The following is a 14,539-nucleotide window of genomic DNA, read 5'->3' as shown; positions in this document are numbered from 1 at the left end:
TCCAAGAGGCTGATAATCGGGTATCTCAGAAGCCCCTCAGTCATCTCCCAAGTAGCCCAACCCCTCCCTCCACTCACCCCCCATGCCCCATCCTGGCTCAAAGACTGACCTTAGAGATTTCCACCTTTCTTTTTCTGTTTGGTTTTCTGGGCTCTCACTTTCATAAGAAGCCAAATAAAGACCTAGGCAGAAAAGGAAGTGAAATTATATAATTATGTGCAAATATCCTGTGAACCTTTTACCAATTTCCCCCCAATAGTAACCACTTGCAAAATACAATATAGTATAGTATAGACCATTCCTTGACCATGCTGTGAAAGCAATACACATTCAGTAGAAACTGCACTTTGAATTTCAAATTTGAATCTTTTCCCTGGCTAGTGATAGGTGGGAAGATCTCACTTGAGATACTGGGCAGTATCACAAGGAGAACAATCAATAGTCAATAGTGCATTATAGTCAGTGAATTATACAAGCTATTCCACACTATTATACAACAAGCTTTGTGTTAGATGATCATGCTCCACTGTGTGTCTGAGCACATGTAAGGTAAGCCAGGCTGAGCTATTATGTTCAGTAGGTTAAGTGTATTCAGTGCATTTTAAAAATTTATTTATTTTTATGATGTTTTGTTTAATTTTTAAATTTGTTTTAATTAGTTATACATGACAGTAGAATGCACTTTGATACATCATATACAGTGGAGTATAATTTCTCATTTTTCAGGCTATACAGGATAGCAGACATTATTCAGTGCATTTTTGACTTAAGAATATTTCTAATGTCGACTGGGATATAACTCCATAATAAAATGGGGAGCACCTGTGCAGTATATATCATAACTGGGATATTGACTCTGATACATAACATTTCCATTGCCACCAAAGGATCCCTCCTGTTGACCTTTTACAGCCACATCTACTTCCTTCCTAGCCCCACCCTTTTCTTAATCCCTGCAACCACTGATCTATTTTCATTTCTTTAATTATTTCAAGAATGTTATATAAATTGAGTCATATAGTACGTTACCTTTTGGGATTGGCTTTTTTCCACTCATCATAACTTTGGCACTTTATCCAGCCTATAGCATGTATCAGTAGTTTCTTCCTGTTTGTAGCTGCATAGTACATGGTAAGGATGTATCACAGTTTGTTTAACCATTCACCCACTGAAGGGTATCTGGGTTGTTTCTAGTTTTTAGTCATAACAAATAAAGCTGCTCTACACCTTGGTGTACTGATTTTTGCTTTTATGTGACCATGAGTATTCATATGTCTAGAATAAAAAAAATGGTCAAGAGTGCAATAGCAGGGGCTGGGGTTGTTGCTCAGTGGTAGAGTGCTTGCCTAGCATGTGTGAGGCACTGGGTTTGATCCTTAGCACCACATAAAAATAAATAAAGGTATTGTGTCCATCTACAACTAAAAAATTATTTTAAAAAGTGTTAAGTGCAGGGTCATATAACTTACATATTTAGTCTTATAAAATGTTCTACCTAGCTCTGTACAAATGCTCCTTGATTTAGGATGGGGTTAATCCCAATAAGCCCTTTGTAAGGTGAAATAATTGTAAGTAAAAAGTGCATTGAACATACCTAATCTACTGACCATAAAAGCTAAGCAACACAGCACACTGTAGAGTCTAGGGTGTTTTCCCTCAGGATCACAGGGCTGACTGGAGACTAGGCTTCACTGCCCTGCCTAGCATCTCAAGAGAGTATTGGACTGCATATTGCTAGTCTAGGAGAAGATCCAATTTCAAAATTTGAAGGATAATTTCCATAGAGTGATACTGTTCTCACTGTAAAGTTGAAACCAAATTGTTGTAAGTTGGAGATAGTCTGTATCCTGAAAATTTTCTCTTGCCGCCCTCCCCAAAGTTTTAGAGTTTTACATTTTACATTTAAGTCTGTGATCCATTTTGAGGTTTTTTTTTTTTTGTATAAGGTCTTCGACTTCAGTTATGGTTCATTTTTGGTTTCTGGATGTTCAAATGCTTCAGCACAGTTTGCTGAAGGCCTGTCTTGACTCCATTCAATTATTTTTGCACTTGTCTTAAAAACCACTTGAGTACATGTGTGGGTCTGTTTCTGAGTTCTCTATTCTGCTGCACTGATCCTTATGTCTGTCTCCTCTCCCAATATGACACTGTCTTGATTACTGTAGATATCTAATGTCAGCCTTAATATCAGGTAGATTGATCCCTCTCACTTTATTCTTTTTCAAAATTGTTTTAGTTATTTTAGTTCCTTTGCCTTTCCATATGTATTTTAGGATAGTCGTATCTATATGTTATAAAAAAATCTTGCTGGAATTTTGATAGGATTGCATTAAAACTGTGCTTAAATTTGGGCTGTTATTTTCTTTTCTTGCCTTATTACACTAACTAGGTCATCTGTCACTGTGTTGATTAACTGGGGAACTTGCCTTGTTTTCATCTTAGGAAGAAAGCATTTAGTCTTTCACTATTAAATATGATGTTATAAGGTTATTTGTAGTTGTAATTTATCAAGTTGATAAATTCTACTCTATTACTATTACCTGATAATTTTTTATTTACCGTGAATGGGGGTAGAACTTTGTCAAATGCTTTTCTGCATTGATTGATATAATCATGTAATTTTTCTTCTTTAACCCTTTAATATAATAGATTACATCAATTGACTTTCAAACATTGAACAGTTTTGGTCTTTGAACTCAGGGGCACTCAAACTCTGAGCTATATCCCCAGCCCTGTTTTGTATGTATTTGCTTAGTGCCTCACCATTCCTGAGGTTGGCTTTGAACTCTCAATCCTCTTGCCTCAGACTCCTGAGTCGCTGGGATTACAGGTGTGCACCACTATGCCTGGCCACACGATTATTTTTATATATTTCTGAATCATACTTGCTAAGATTTTGTTACAGATTTTTGTATCTGCAGTCATGGGAGATATTGGTCTACATTTTATTTTTTGCCCTGTCTTTCATTTTAATGTTAGGTGAATATGAAGTATTATAGTTTTTTTTTTATTGTAAACAAATGCGATACATGCTGTTTCTCTGTTTGTACATGGAGTCAAGGCATACCATTTGTGTAATCATAAATTTACATAGGGTAATGTTGTTTGATTCATACTGTTATTTTTTTCCCTTCCCCCCATCCCTCGCACCCCTCTTTTCCCTCTATACAGTCCTTCCTTCCTCCATTCTTACTACCCTCCTTATCCCTAACCCTAAACCTAACCCTAACCCTAACGCTAACCCCTCCCACCCCCCATTATATGTCCTCATCCACTTATCAGTGAGATCATTCGTCTTTTAGTTTTTTGAGATTGGCTTATCTCACTTAGCATGATATTCTCCAGTTTCATCCATTTGCCTGCAAATACCATAATTTTATCATTCTTCATGGCGGAGTAATATTCCATTGTATATATATGCCACAGTTTCTTTATCCATTCATCAACGGAAGGGCATCTAGGTTGGTTCCACAATCTGGCTATGGTGAATTGAGCAGCAATGAACATTGATGTGGCTGTATCTCTGTAGTATGCTGATTTTTTTTATTGTAAACAAATGCGATACATGCTGTTTCTCTGTTTGTACATGGAGTCAAGGCATACCATTTGTGTAATCATAAATTTACATAGGGTAATGTTGTTTGATTCATTCTGTTATTTTTTCCCTTCCCCCCCACCCCTCCCACCCCTCTTTTCCCTCTATACAGTCCTTCCTTCCTCCATTCTTGCCCCCCTCCCTAACCCTAACTCTAACCCTAACACTAACCCCTCCCACCCCCCATTATGTGTCATCATCCACTTAATAGCGATATCATTCGTCCTTTGGTTTTTTGAGATTGGCTTATCTCACTTAGCATGATATTCTCCAATTTCATCCATTTGCCTGCAAATGCCATAATTTTATCAATCTTTATGGCTGAGTAATATTCCATTATATATATATACCACAGTCCTCTTTATCCATTCATCAATTGAAGGACATCTAGGTTGGTTCCACAATCTGGCTATTGTGAATTGAGCAGCTATGAACATTGATGTGGCTGTATCTCTGTAATATGCTGATTTTAAGTCCTTTGGGTATAGGCCAAGGAGTGGGATAGCTGGGTCAAATGGTGGTTCCATTCCAAGTTTTCTAAGGAGTCTCCACACTGCTTTCCAAAGTGGCTGCACTAATTTGCAGCCCCACCAGCAATGTAAGAGTGTACCTTTCTCCCCACATCCTCGCCAACACCTGTTGTTGCTTGTGTAATTGATAATCGTCATTCTAATTGGGGTGAGATGGAATCTTAGGGTGGTTTTGATTTGCATTTCTCTTATTACTAGAGATGTTGAACATTTTTCCATATGTTTGTTGATTGCTTGTAGATCTTCTTCTGTGAAGTATCTATTCATTTCCTTAGCCCATTTGTCGACTGGATTATTTGCATTCTTGGTGTAGAGTTTTTTGAGTTCTTTATAGATTCTGGAGATTAGTGCTCTATCTGAAGTATGATTGGCAAAGATTTTCTCCCACTCTGTAGGCTCTTTCTTTGCATTGCTGATAGTTTCCTTTGCTGAGAGAAAGCTTTTTAGTTTGAATCTTTCCCAGTTATTGATTCTTGCTTTTATTTCTTGTGCTATGGGAGTCCTGTTGAGGAAGTCTGGTCCTAAGCCGACATGTTGAAACTCTGGACCTACTTTTTCTTCTATAAGATGCAAGGTCTCTGGTCTGATTCCGAGGTCCTTAATCCATTTTGAGTTTAGTTTCGTGCATGGTGAGAGATATGGGTTTAGTTTCATTCTGTTGCATATGGTTTTCCAGTTCTCCCAGCACCATTTGTTGAAGAAGTATCTTTTCTCCATTGCATATTTTTGGCCCCTTTGTCTTGTATGAGAAAATTGTATTTATTTGGGTTTGTGTCTGTGTCCTCTATTCTGTACCATTGATCCACCTTTCTATTTTGGTACCAATACCATGCCATTTTTGTTACTATTGCTTTGTAATAGAGTTGAAGATCTGGTATTGCGATACCCCCTGCTTCACTCTTTCTGCCAAGGATTGCTTTAGCTATTCTGGGTTTTTTATTCTTCCAGATGAATTTCGTAATTGCTTGCTCTATTTCTGTAAGGTACATCATTGGGATTTTAATTGGAATTGCATTGAATCTGTATAGCACTTTAGGTAGTATGGCCATTTTGATAATATTAATTCTGCCTATCCAGGAACATGGGAGATCTTTCCATCTTCTAAGGTTTTCTTTAATTTCTTTCTTTAGTGTTCTGTAGTTCTCATTGTAGAGGTCTTTCACCTCTTTTGTGAGATTGATTCCCAAGTATTTTATTTTTTTCAATGCTATTGTGAATGGGGTAGTTTTCCTAATTTCTCTTTCTGAAGATTCATCACTTATGTATAAAAATGCCTTAGATTTATGTGCATTGATCTTATATCCTGCTACTTTACTGAATTCACTTATGAGTTCTAAAAGTTTTCTGGTGGAATTTCCTGGTTCCTCTTAGTATATAATCATATCATCAGCAAATAGGGATAGTTTGAGTTCTTCTTTTCCTATTCGTATCCCTTTAATTTCTTTGGTTTGTCTAATTGCTCTGGCTAGAGTTTCAAGGACGATATTGAAAAGAAGTGGTGAAAGAGGGCATCCCTGCCTTGTTCCAGTTTTTAGGGGGAACGCTTTCAGTTTTTCACCATTTAGAATGATATTATCCATGGGCTTAGCGTGGATGGCCTTAAAAATGTTAAGGAATGTTCCCACTACCCCAATTTTTTCTAGTGTTTTGAGCATGAAGGGGTGCTGTATTTTATCAAATGCTTTTTCTGCATCTATTGAAATAATCATGTGATTCTTGACTTTAAGTCTATTGATATGGTGAATGACATTTATTGATTTCCTGATGTTGAACCAAACTTGCATCCCTGGGATGAAACCCACTTGATCATGGTGCACTATCTTTTTAATATGTTTTTGTATGCGATTTGCTAAAATTTTGTTGAGAATTTTTGCATCGATGTTCATTAAGGATATTGGTCTTAAATTTTCTTTCCTCGATGTGTCTCTGTCTGGTTTAGGTAACAGGGTGATATTGGCTTCATAGAATGAGTTTGGGAGGGTTCCCTCCTCTTCTATTTTATGGAATACTTTGAGGAGTATTGGAATGAGCTCTTCTTTAATGGTTTTGTAGAACTCGGCTGAGAACCCATCTGGTCCTGGACTTTTCTTTGTTGGTAGGCTTTTGATGACTTCTTCTATTTCATTACTTGAAATTGGTCTATTTAAATTGTGTATGTCCTCCTCGTTCAGTTTAGGCAATTCATATGTCTCTAGAAACCTGTTGATGTCTTCGAAATTTTCTATTTTGTTGGAGTATAGATTTTCAAAATAGCTTCTAATTATGTTTTGTATTTCCCTCGTGTCTGTTGTGATATTTCCTTGTTCATTCTGAATTTTAGTGATTTGGGTTTTCTCTCGTCTTCTCTTTGTTAGTGTGGCTAAAGGTTTATCAATTTTGTTTATTTTTCGAAGAACCAACTATTTATTTTGTCAATTTTTTGTATTTCTTTTTTTTCAATTTCGTTGATTTCAGGTCTGAGTTTATTTCCTGTCTTCTACTACTTTTGGTGTTACTCTGTTCTTCTTTTTCTAGGGCTTTGAGCTGTAGTGTTAGGTCATTTATTTGTTGATTTTTTTCTTCTTTTATTGAATGCACTCCATGAAATAAATTTTCCTCTAAGTACTGCTTTCATAGTGTCCCAGAGATTTTGATATGATGGATCTTTGTTCTCATTTACCTGTAAGAATTTTTTTATTTCCCTCCTGATGTCTTCTGTTATCCATTCATCATACAATAGCATATTATTTAATCTCCAGGTGTTGGATAAGTTTCTGTTTTTTATTCTGTCATTTATTTCTAATTTTAATTCATTATGATCTGATAGAATACAAGGTAGTATCTCTATCTTCTTGTATTTACTAACAGTAAAGATACTAAAGTATCTTTATCTTCTTGTATTTAGCTTTGTGGCATAGAATATGGTCTATTTTACAGAAGGATCCATGTGCTGCTGAGAAGAAAGTGTATTCACTCTTGGTTGGATGGTATATTCTATAAATGTCTGTTAAGTCTAAATTATTGATTGTGTTATTGAGATCTATGGTTTCTTTATTCAATTTTTGTTTGGAAGATCTGTCCAGTGGTGAGAGAGGTGTGTTAAAATCACCTAGTATTATTGTTTTATGGTCTATTTGATTTCTGGAATTGAGAAGGATTTGTTTGATGTACATGGATGAGTCAATGTTTGGCGCATAAATATTTATGATTGTTATGTCTTGCTGATTTATGCTTCCCTTAAGCAGTATGTAATGTCCTTCTTTATCCCTTCTGACTAACTTTGGCTTGAAGTCCACATTATCTGAAATGAGGATGGATACTCCAGCTTTTTTGCTGAGTCCATGTGCATGGTATGTTTTTTCCCATCCTTTCACCTTTAGTCTGTGGGTATCTCTTTCTATGAGGTGAGTCTCTTGCAGGCAACATATTGTTGGATCTTTCTTTTTAATCCAATCTGCCAGTCTATGTCTTTTGATTGATGAATTCAGGCCGTTAACATTCAGGGTTATTATTGAGATATGATTTGTATTCCCGGTCATTTGGTTCATTTTTAAAATTTTATTTATTTATTAATTTATTTTTTTGACACAACTTGGTTCCTCCTTTATTTGAGAGTTCCTTTAGGATAATTCCTCCCTTTGCTGATTTGCTTCTTTATTTTTTATCTCTTCCTCATGGAATATTTTGCTGAGAATGTTCTGTAATGCTGGCTTTCTTTTTGTAAATTCTTTTAGCTTTTGTTTATCATGGAATGATTTTATTTCATTGTCAAATTTGAAGGTAAGTTTTGCTGGGTATAAGATTCTTGGTTGGCATCCATTTTCCTTCAGAGCTTGAAAAATGTTGTTCCAGGCCCTTCTAGCTTTTAGGGTCTGGATTGAAAAATCTGCTGATATTCTTGTTGGTTTTCCCCTGAATGTAATTTGGTTCTTTTCTCTCACAGCCTTTAAAATTCTGTCTTTATTTTGTATGTTATGTATTTTCATTATAATGTGCCTTGGTGTGGGTCTGTTGTAATTTTGTGTATTTGGAGTCCTATAAGCCTCTTGAACTTGATTTTCCATTTCATTCTTCAGATTTGGGAAATTTTCTGATATTATGTCATTGAATAGATTATTCATTCCTTTGGTTTGTTTCTCTAAGCTTTCCTCAATCCCAATAATTCTCAAATTTGGCCTTTTCATGATATCCCATAGTTCTTGGAGATTCTTTTCATGATTTCTTACCATCTTCTCTGTTTGTTCAACTTTGTTTTCAAGGTTAAATATTTTGTCTTCAATATCTGAGGTTCTGTCTTCCAGGTGTTCTATCCTATTGGTTATGCTTTCTATGGAGTTCTTAATTTGGTTTATTGTTTCCTTCATTTCAAGGATTTCTGTTTTTTTTTTCAATATCTCTAACTCTTTATTGAAATGATCTTTTGCTTCCTGAATTTGCTCTTTTAACTGTCAATTGGTGCTATCATTCAATGCCTGCATTTGCTCTTTCATCTCATCGTTTGCTTCCCTGATCATTTTAATTATGTACATTCTGAACTCCCTTTCTGTCATTTCTTCTGCCATGCTGTCATTGGATTTTATTGATGTAACATCTAGATTTGTTTGGGGCATTTTCTTCCCTTGTTTTGTCATATTGTTCAGGAATCAGTGGGTCATTAAGATATTGCAGATTTCCTCTATTGACTTATAATGTCCCTGAAGATTGCTAGTATATCCCCTCTTAGCCTTCAGTAGCCTGCAGTCTTGGAGGAAGTTGATAATGTGGTGCTCCACAAGGAAGCTGCCTCTCTAGGGTTGGTGACCCTCAGGTGGGGTATATTCCCTGATAGTGGGCAGAGGTGCCTCCACTTGTTGACCAATGGTCATCCAAAGGGGAACTAGGCTGCAGGCCGAGGCAAGGCCTGTTTGAGCCTGAGTCTCTGGTTTTAACGTCCTTGTGGGAAAACCTCACCCGGCAGGGAAGACTCACCCAGTGGGGAGGTCTCGCTGGTCAGTTCCCCTCTTAGAGGTTCCCCTCAATCTACAACTACTGCCTGGGCTGGGCTGTCTTCCTCTGCAACGTTCCCAGGGGCCTGGACCTACCTCCTGGGCCTGGGAGCCTCACCCTTCGCAGACGAGACTCCTTAGGCTGCCTCTCCTCAGAGAATCTGCCCGCAGTCCTGGAAACTTCGCTCGCCCCTAGGCGTGTCTCTGTGTGGCTCTTCCACCAAGAAGCCGGTCCTGGGACCCTGCTCTGCACATAATCGCCTGGCTATGCGACCCCTCCTCTGAGCCGCCACCTGGAGCCCCGTACAATAGCTCCGAGACCCAGAGACCCGCCACACACCTCTTCCTCCCGACAGCTGCCCGGTTTCCAACACAGTCACTAGGAGTACAAGCAACCACTTCGCGTCACCTCCTCCCACCAACCGCCTGTAGCCCTAGGCAGTCACTCCGAGTCCAAGTGACCCGCCCTGTTCCTCCTCCTCCTCCTCGGGGTAGCCCCCCGGGTGTTCAGGAGCGGTGGCTCCGAGACCAAGTGACCCACCACGCTCCTCCTCCAGGCAGCCCCCCGGTGTTCAGGAGTGGTCGCTTTGAGTCCAAACAACTCACCACTCGCCTCCTCCTCTGGCAACCGCCTGTGGCTCTGATGCAGTCACTCCTAGACCAAGCGACCCGCTGCGCTTCTCCTCTTCCTTCGGGCAACCCCCCGGTGTTCACAAGCGATCGTTCTGAGTTCAAACAGCTCACCACACAGCTCCTCCTCAGGCAGCCGCCCGGAGCCCCAGTGGTTGCTCCGAGTCCAAGCGCTGTGCTGAGCTGCCTCCTCTACGAGGATCCCAGTTGTCCGTGTTTACCGCTCCAGTGGTGGGGAGGGGCGTCTCACCGAGCAACTCTACTTCACAAAGTTCCCTGCATTCCGGGGCTACCGCCCCATCCAGGACGCCTCCCCAATGGGAGAGACTCACCCGGCGGCTTTGAGTTGGTCCCAAGTCTCTCACTATCTCCTCTTTTGAATCCTGCGTCCTGGAGCAACATGAAATGCAGCCGCCCTCTAGTCCGCCATCTTGAAACCCCAGTATGCTGCTTTTAAGTCCTTTGGGTATAGGCCAAGGAGTGGGATAGCTGGATCAAATGGTGGTTCCATTCCAAGCTTTCTGAGGAATCTCCATACTGCTTTCCAGAGTGGCTGCACTAATTTGCAACCCCACCAGCAATATATGAGTGTACCTTTTTCCCCACATCCTCACCAACACCTATTGTTGCTTGTGTTCTTGAAAATCGCCATTCTAATTGGGGTGAGATGAAATCTCTTAATGCTAGAGATGTTGAACATTTTTCATATATCTGTTGATCGCTTGTATATCTTCTTTTGTGAAGTGTCTGTTCATTTCCTTAGCCCATTTGTTGATTGGATTATTTGTATTCTTCGTGTAGAGTTTTTTGAGTTCTTTATAGATTCTGGAAATTAGCGCTCTATCTGAAGTATGAGTGGCAAAGATATTCTCCCACTCTGTAGGCTATCTTTTCACATTACTGATAGTTTCCTTTGCTAAGAGAAAGCTTTTTAGTTTGAATCTATCCCAGTTGTTGATTCTTGCTTTTATTTCTTGTGCTATGGGAGTCCTGTTAAGGAAGTCTGATCCTAAGCCAACAAGTTGAAGATTTGGACCTACTTTTTCTTCTATAAGATGCAGGGTCTCTGGTCTGATTCCAAGATCCTTGATCCATTTTGAGTTGAGTTTTGTGCAGGGTGAGAGATATGGTTTAATTTCATTCTGTTGCATATGGTTTTCCAGTTTTCCCAGCACCATTTGTTGAAGAGGCTATCTTTTCTCCATTGCATATTTTTGGCCCCTTTGTCTAGTATGAGAAAATTGTATTTATTTGAGTTTGTGTCCATGTCCTCTATTCTGTACCATTGATCTACCTGTCTATTTTGGTACCAATACCATGCCATTTTTGTTACTATTGCTTTGTAGTAGAGTTGAAGATCTGGTATTGCGATACCCCCTGCTTCACTCTTTCTACTGAGGATTGCTTTAGCTATTCTGGGTTTTTTATTCTTCCAGATGAATTTCATAATTGCTTGCTCTATTTCTGTAAGGTACATCATTGGGATTTTAATTGGAATTGCATTGAATCTGTATAGCACTTTAGGTAGTATGGCCATTTTGACAATATTAATTCTGCCTATCCAGGAACATGGGAGATCTTTCCATCTTCTAAGGTTTTCTTTAATTTCTTTCTTTAGTGCTCTGTAGTTCTCATTGTAGAGGTCTTTCACCTCTTTTGTGAGATTGATTCCCAAGTATTTTATTTTTTTCAATGCTATTGTGAATGGGGTAGTTTTCCTAATTTCTCTTTCTGAAGATTCATCACTTATGTATAAAAATGCCTTAGATTTATGTGCATTGATCTTATATCCTGCTACTTTACTGAATTCACTTATGAGTTCTAAAAGTTTTCTGGTGGAATTTCCTGGTTCCTCTTAGTATATAATCATATCATCAGCAAATAGGGATAGTTTGAGTTCTTCTTTTCCTATTCGTATCCCTTTAATTTCTTTGGTTTGTCTAATTGCTCTGGCTAGAGTTTCAAGGACGATATTGAAAAGAAGTGGTGAAAGAGGGCATCCCTGCCTTGTTCCAGTTTTTAGGGGGAACGCTTTCAGTTTTTCACCATTTAGAATGATATTATCCATGGGCTTAGCGTGGATGGCCTTAAAAATGTTAAGGAATGTTCCCACTACCCCAATTTTTTCTAGTGTTTTGAGCATGAAGGGGTGCTGTATTTTATCAAATGCTTTTTCTGCATCTATTGAAATAATCATGTGATTCTTGACTTTAAGTCTATTGATATGGTGAATGACATTTATTGATTTCCTGATGTTGAACCAAACTTGCATCCCTGGGATGAAACCCACTTGATCATGGTGCACTATCTTTTTAATATGTTTTTGTATGCGATTTGCTAAAATTTTGTTGAGAATTTTTGCATCGATGTTCATTAAGGATATTGGTCTTAAATTTTCTTTCCTTGATGTGTCTCTGTCTGGTTTAGGTATCAGGGTGATATTGGCTTCATAGAATGAGTTTGGGAGGGCTCCCTCCTCTTCTATTTCATGGAATACTTTGAGGAGTATTGGAATGAGCTCTTCTTTAAAGGTTTTGTAGAACTCAGCTGAGAATCCATCTGGTCCCGGACTTTTCTTTGTTGGTAGGCTTTTGATGACCTCTTCTATTTCATTGCTTGAAATTGATTTATTTAAGTTGTGTATGTCCTCCTCGTTCAGTTTAGGCAATTCATAAGTCTCTAGAAACTTGTTGATGTCTTCGAGGTTTTCTATTTTGTTGGAGTATAGATTTTCAAAATAGCTTCTAATTATGTTTTGTATTTCCCTCGTGTCTGTTGTGATATTTCCTTGTTCATTCCGAATTTTAGTAATTTGAGTTTTCTCCCTCTTTCTCTTTGTTAGTGTGCCTATGGGCTTATCAATTTTGTTTATTTTTTCAAAGAACTAACTATTTATTTTGTTAATTTTTCCGATTGTTTCTTTTGTTTCAATTTTGTTGATTTCGGCTCTGATTTTAAATATTTCCTGTCTTCTACTACTTTTGGTGTTGGTGTGCTCTTCTTTTTCTAGGGCTTTGAGCTGTAGTATTAAGTCATTTATTTGTTGATTTCTATTTCTTTTGTTGAATGCGCCCCATGAAATAAATCTTCCTCTAAGTACTGCTTTCATAGTGTCCCAGAGATTTTGATGTGATGTGTCTTTGTTCTCGTTTACTTCTAAGAATTTTTTTATATCCCTCCTGATGTCTTCTGTTATCCATTCATCATATAATAGTGTATTATTTAATCTCCAGGTATTGGAGAATTTTCTGTTTTTTATTCTGTCATTTATTTCTAATTTCAATCCATTATGATCTGATAGAGTACAAGGTAGTATCTCTATCTTCTTGTATTTGCTAACAGTAGCTTTGTGGCATAAAATATAGTCTATTTTAGAGAAGGATCCATGTGCTGCTGAGAAGAAAGTGTATTCATTCTTTGTTGGATGGTATATTCTATATATGTCTGTTAAGTCTAAATTGTTGATTGTGTTATTGAGATCTATGGTTTCTTTATTCAATTTTTGTTTGGAAGATCTATCCAGTGGTGAGAGAGATGTGTTAAAATCGCCTAGTATTATTGTGTTGTGGTCTATTTGATTTCTGGAATTGAGAAGGATTTGTTTGACGTACATGGATGAACCAATGTTCGGGGCATAGATATTTATGATTGTTATGTCTTGATTTATGCTTCCCTTAAGCAGTATGTAATATCCTTCTTTATCCCTTCTGACTAGTTTTGGCTTGAAGTCCACATTATCTGAAATGAGGATGGATACTCCAGCTTTTTTGCTGTGTCCGTGTGCATGGTATGTTTTTTCCCATCCTTTCACCTTCAGTCTATGGGTATCTCTTTCTATGAGATGAGTCTCTTGCAGGCAGCATATTGTTGGATTTTTCTTTTTAATCCAATCTGCCAGTCTATGTCTTTTGATTGATGAGTTCAGCCCATTAACATTCAGGGTTATTATTGTGATACGATTTGTATTCCCAGTCATTTGACTCATTTTTGTTTTTTGACATGATTTGGTTTCTCCTTTATTTGGCTATTCCTTTAGGCTAGTTCCTCCTGTTGCTGATTTGCATTGTTGTTTTTCATCTCTTCCTCATGGAATATTTTGCTGAGAATGTTCTGTAATGCCGTCTTTCTTTTTGTAAATTCCTTTAGCTTTTGTTTATCATGGAAGGATCTTATTTCGTCATCAAATCTGAAAGTAAGTTTTGCTGGGTATAAGATTCTTGGTTGGCATCCATTTTCTTTCAGGGCTTGGTAAATGTTGTTCCAGGCCCTTCTAGCTTTTAGGGTCTGGATTGAAAAATCTGCTGATATTCTTATTGGTTTTCCCCTGAATGTAATTTGGTTCTTTTCTCTCACAGCCTTTAAAATTCTGTATTTATTTTGTATGTTAGGTATTTTCATAATAATGTGCCTTGGTGTGGGTCTGTTTTAATTTTGTATATTTGGAGTCCTATCAGCCTCTTGTACTTGGTTTTCCATTTCATTCTTTAGATTGGGAAATTTTCTGATATTATGTCATTTAATAGATTGTTCATTCCTTTGGTTTGTTTCTCTAAGCTTTCCTCAATCCCAATAATTCTCAAATTTGGCCTTTTCATGATATCCCATAGTTCTTGGAGATTCTGTTCATGATTTCTTACCATCTTCTCTGTTTGGTCAACTTTGTTTTAAAGATTAAATATTTTGTCCTCAATGTCTGAGGTTCTGTCTTCCAGGTGTTCTATCCTATTGGTTATGCTTTCAATGGAGTTTTTAACTTGGTTTATTGTTTCCTTCATTTCAAGGATTTCTGTTTTTTTTTTTTTTTTTTTTCAGTATCTCTA

The 14,539-nt window shown here is 37.8% G+C and overlaps 1 protein-coding gene across 4 annotated transcripts in view; it reads right to left on the bottom strand.

Annotated features, from left to right (window-relative positions):
• Rasgef1c (RasGEF domain family member 1C) overlaps window positions 1-14,539 on the bottom strand; it is a 101,195-nt gene that overhangs the window by 1,368 nt on the left and 85,288 nt on the right. For all 4 annotated transcript variants that reach the window (XM_047555956.1, XM_047555958.1, XM_047555959.1 and 1 more), the window contains one exon: window positions 110-182. In XM_047555956.1, coding sequence (XP_047411912.1) covers window positions 110-182 — 73 coding nt within the window. The remainder of the gene's footprint in view (window positions 1-109; window positions 183-14,539) is intronic.

Source organism: Sciurus carolinensis, chromosome 6 (assembly GCF_902686445.1).
Source record: "Sciurus carolinensis chromosome 6, mSciCar1.2, whole genome shotgun sequence".
In the NCBI taxonomy this organism is placed as follows: domain Eukaryota; kingdom Metazoa; phylum Chordata; class Mammalia; order Rodentia; family Sciuridae; genus Sciurus; species Sciurus carolinensis.
This window is presented reverse-complemented; position numbering and strand designations above follow the sequence as displayed.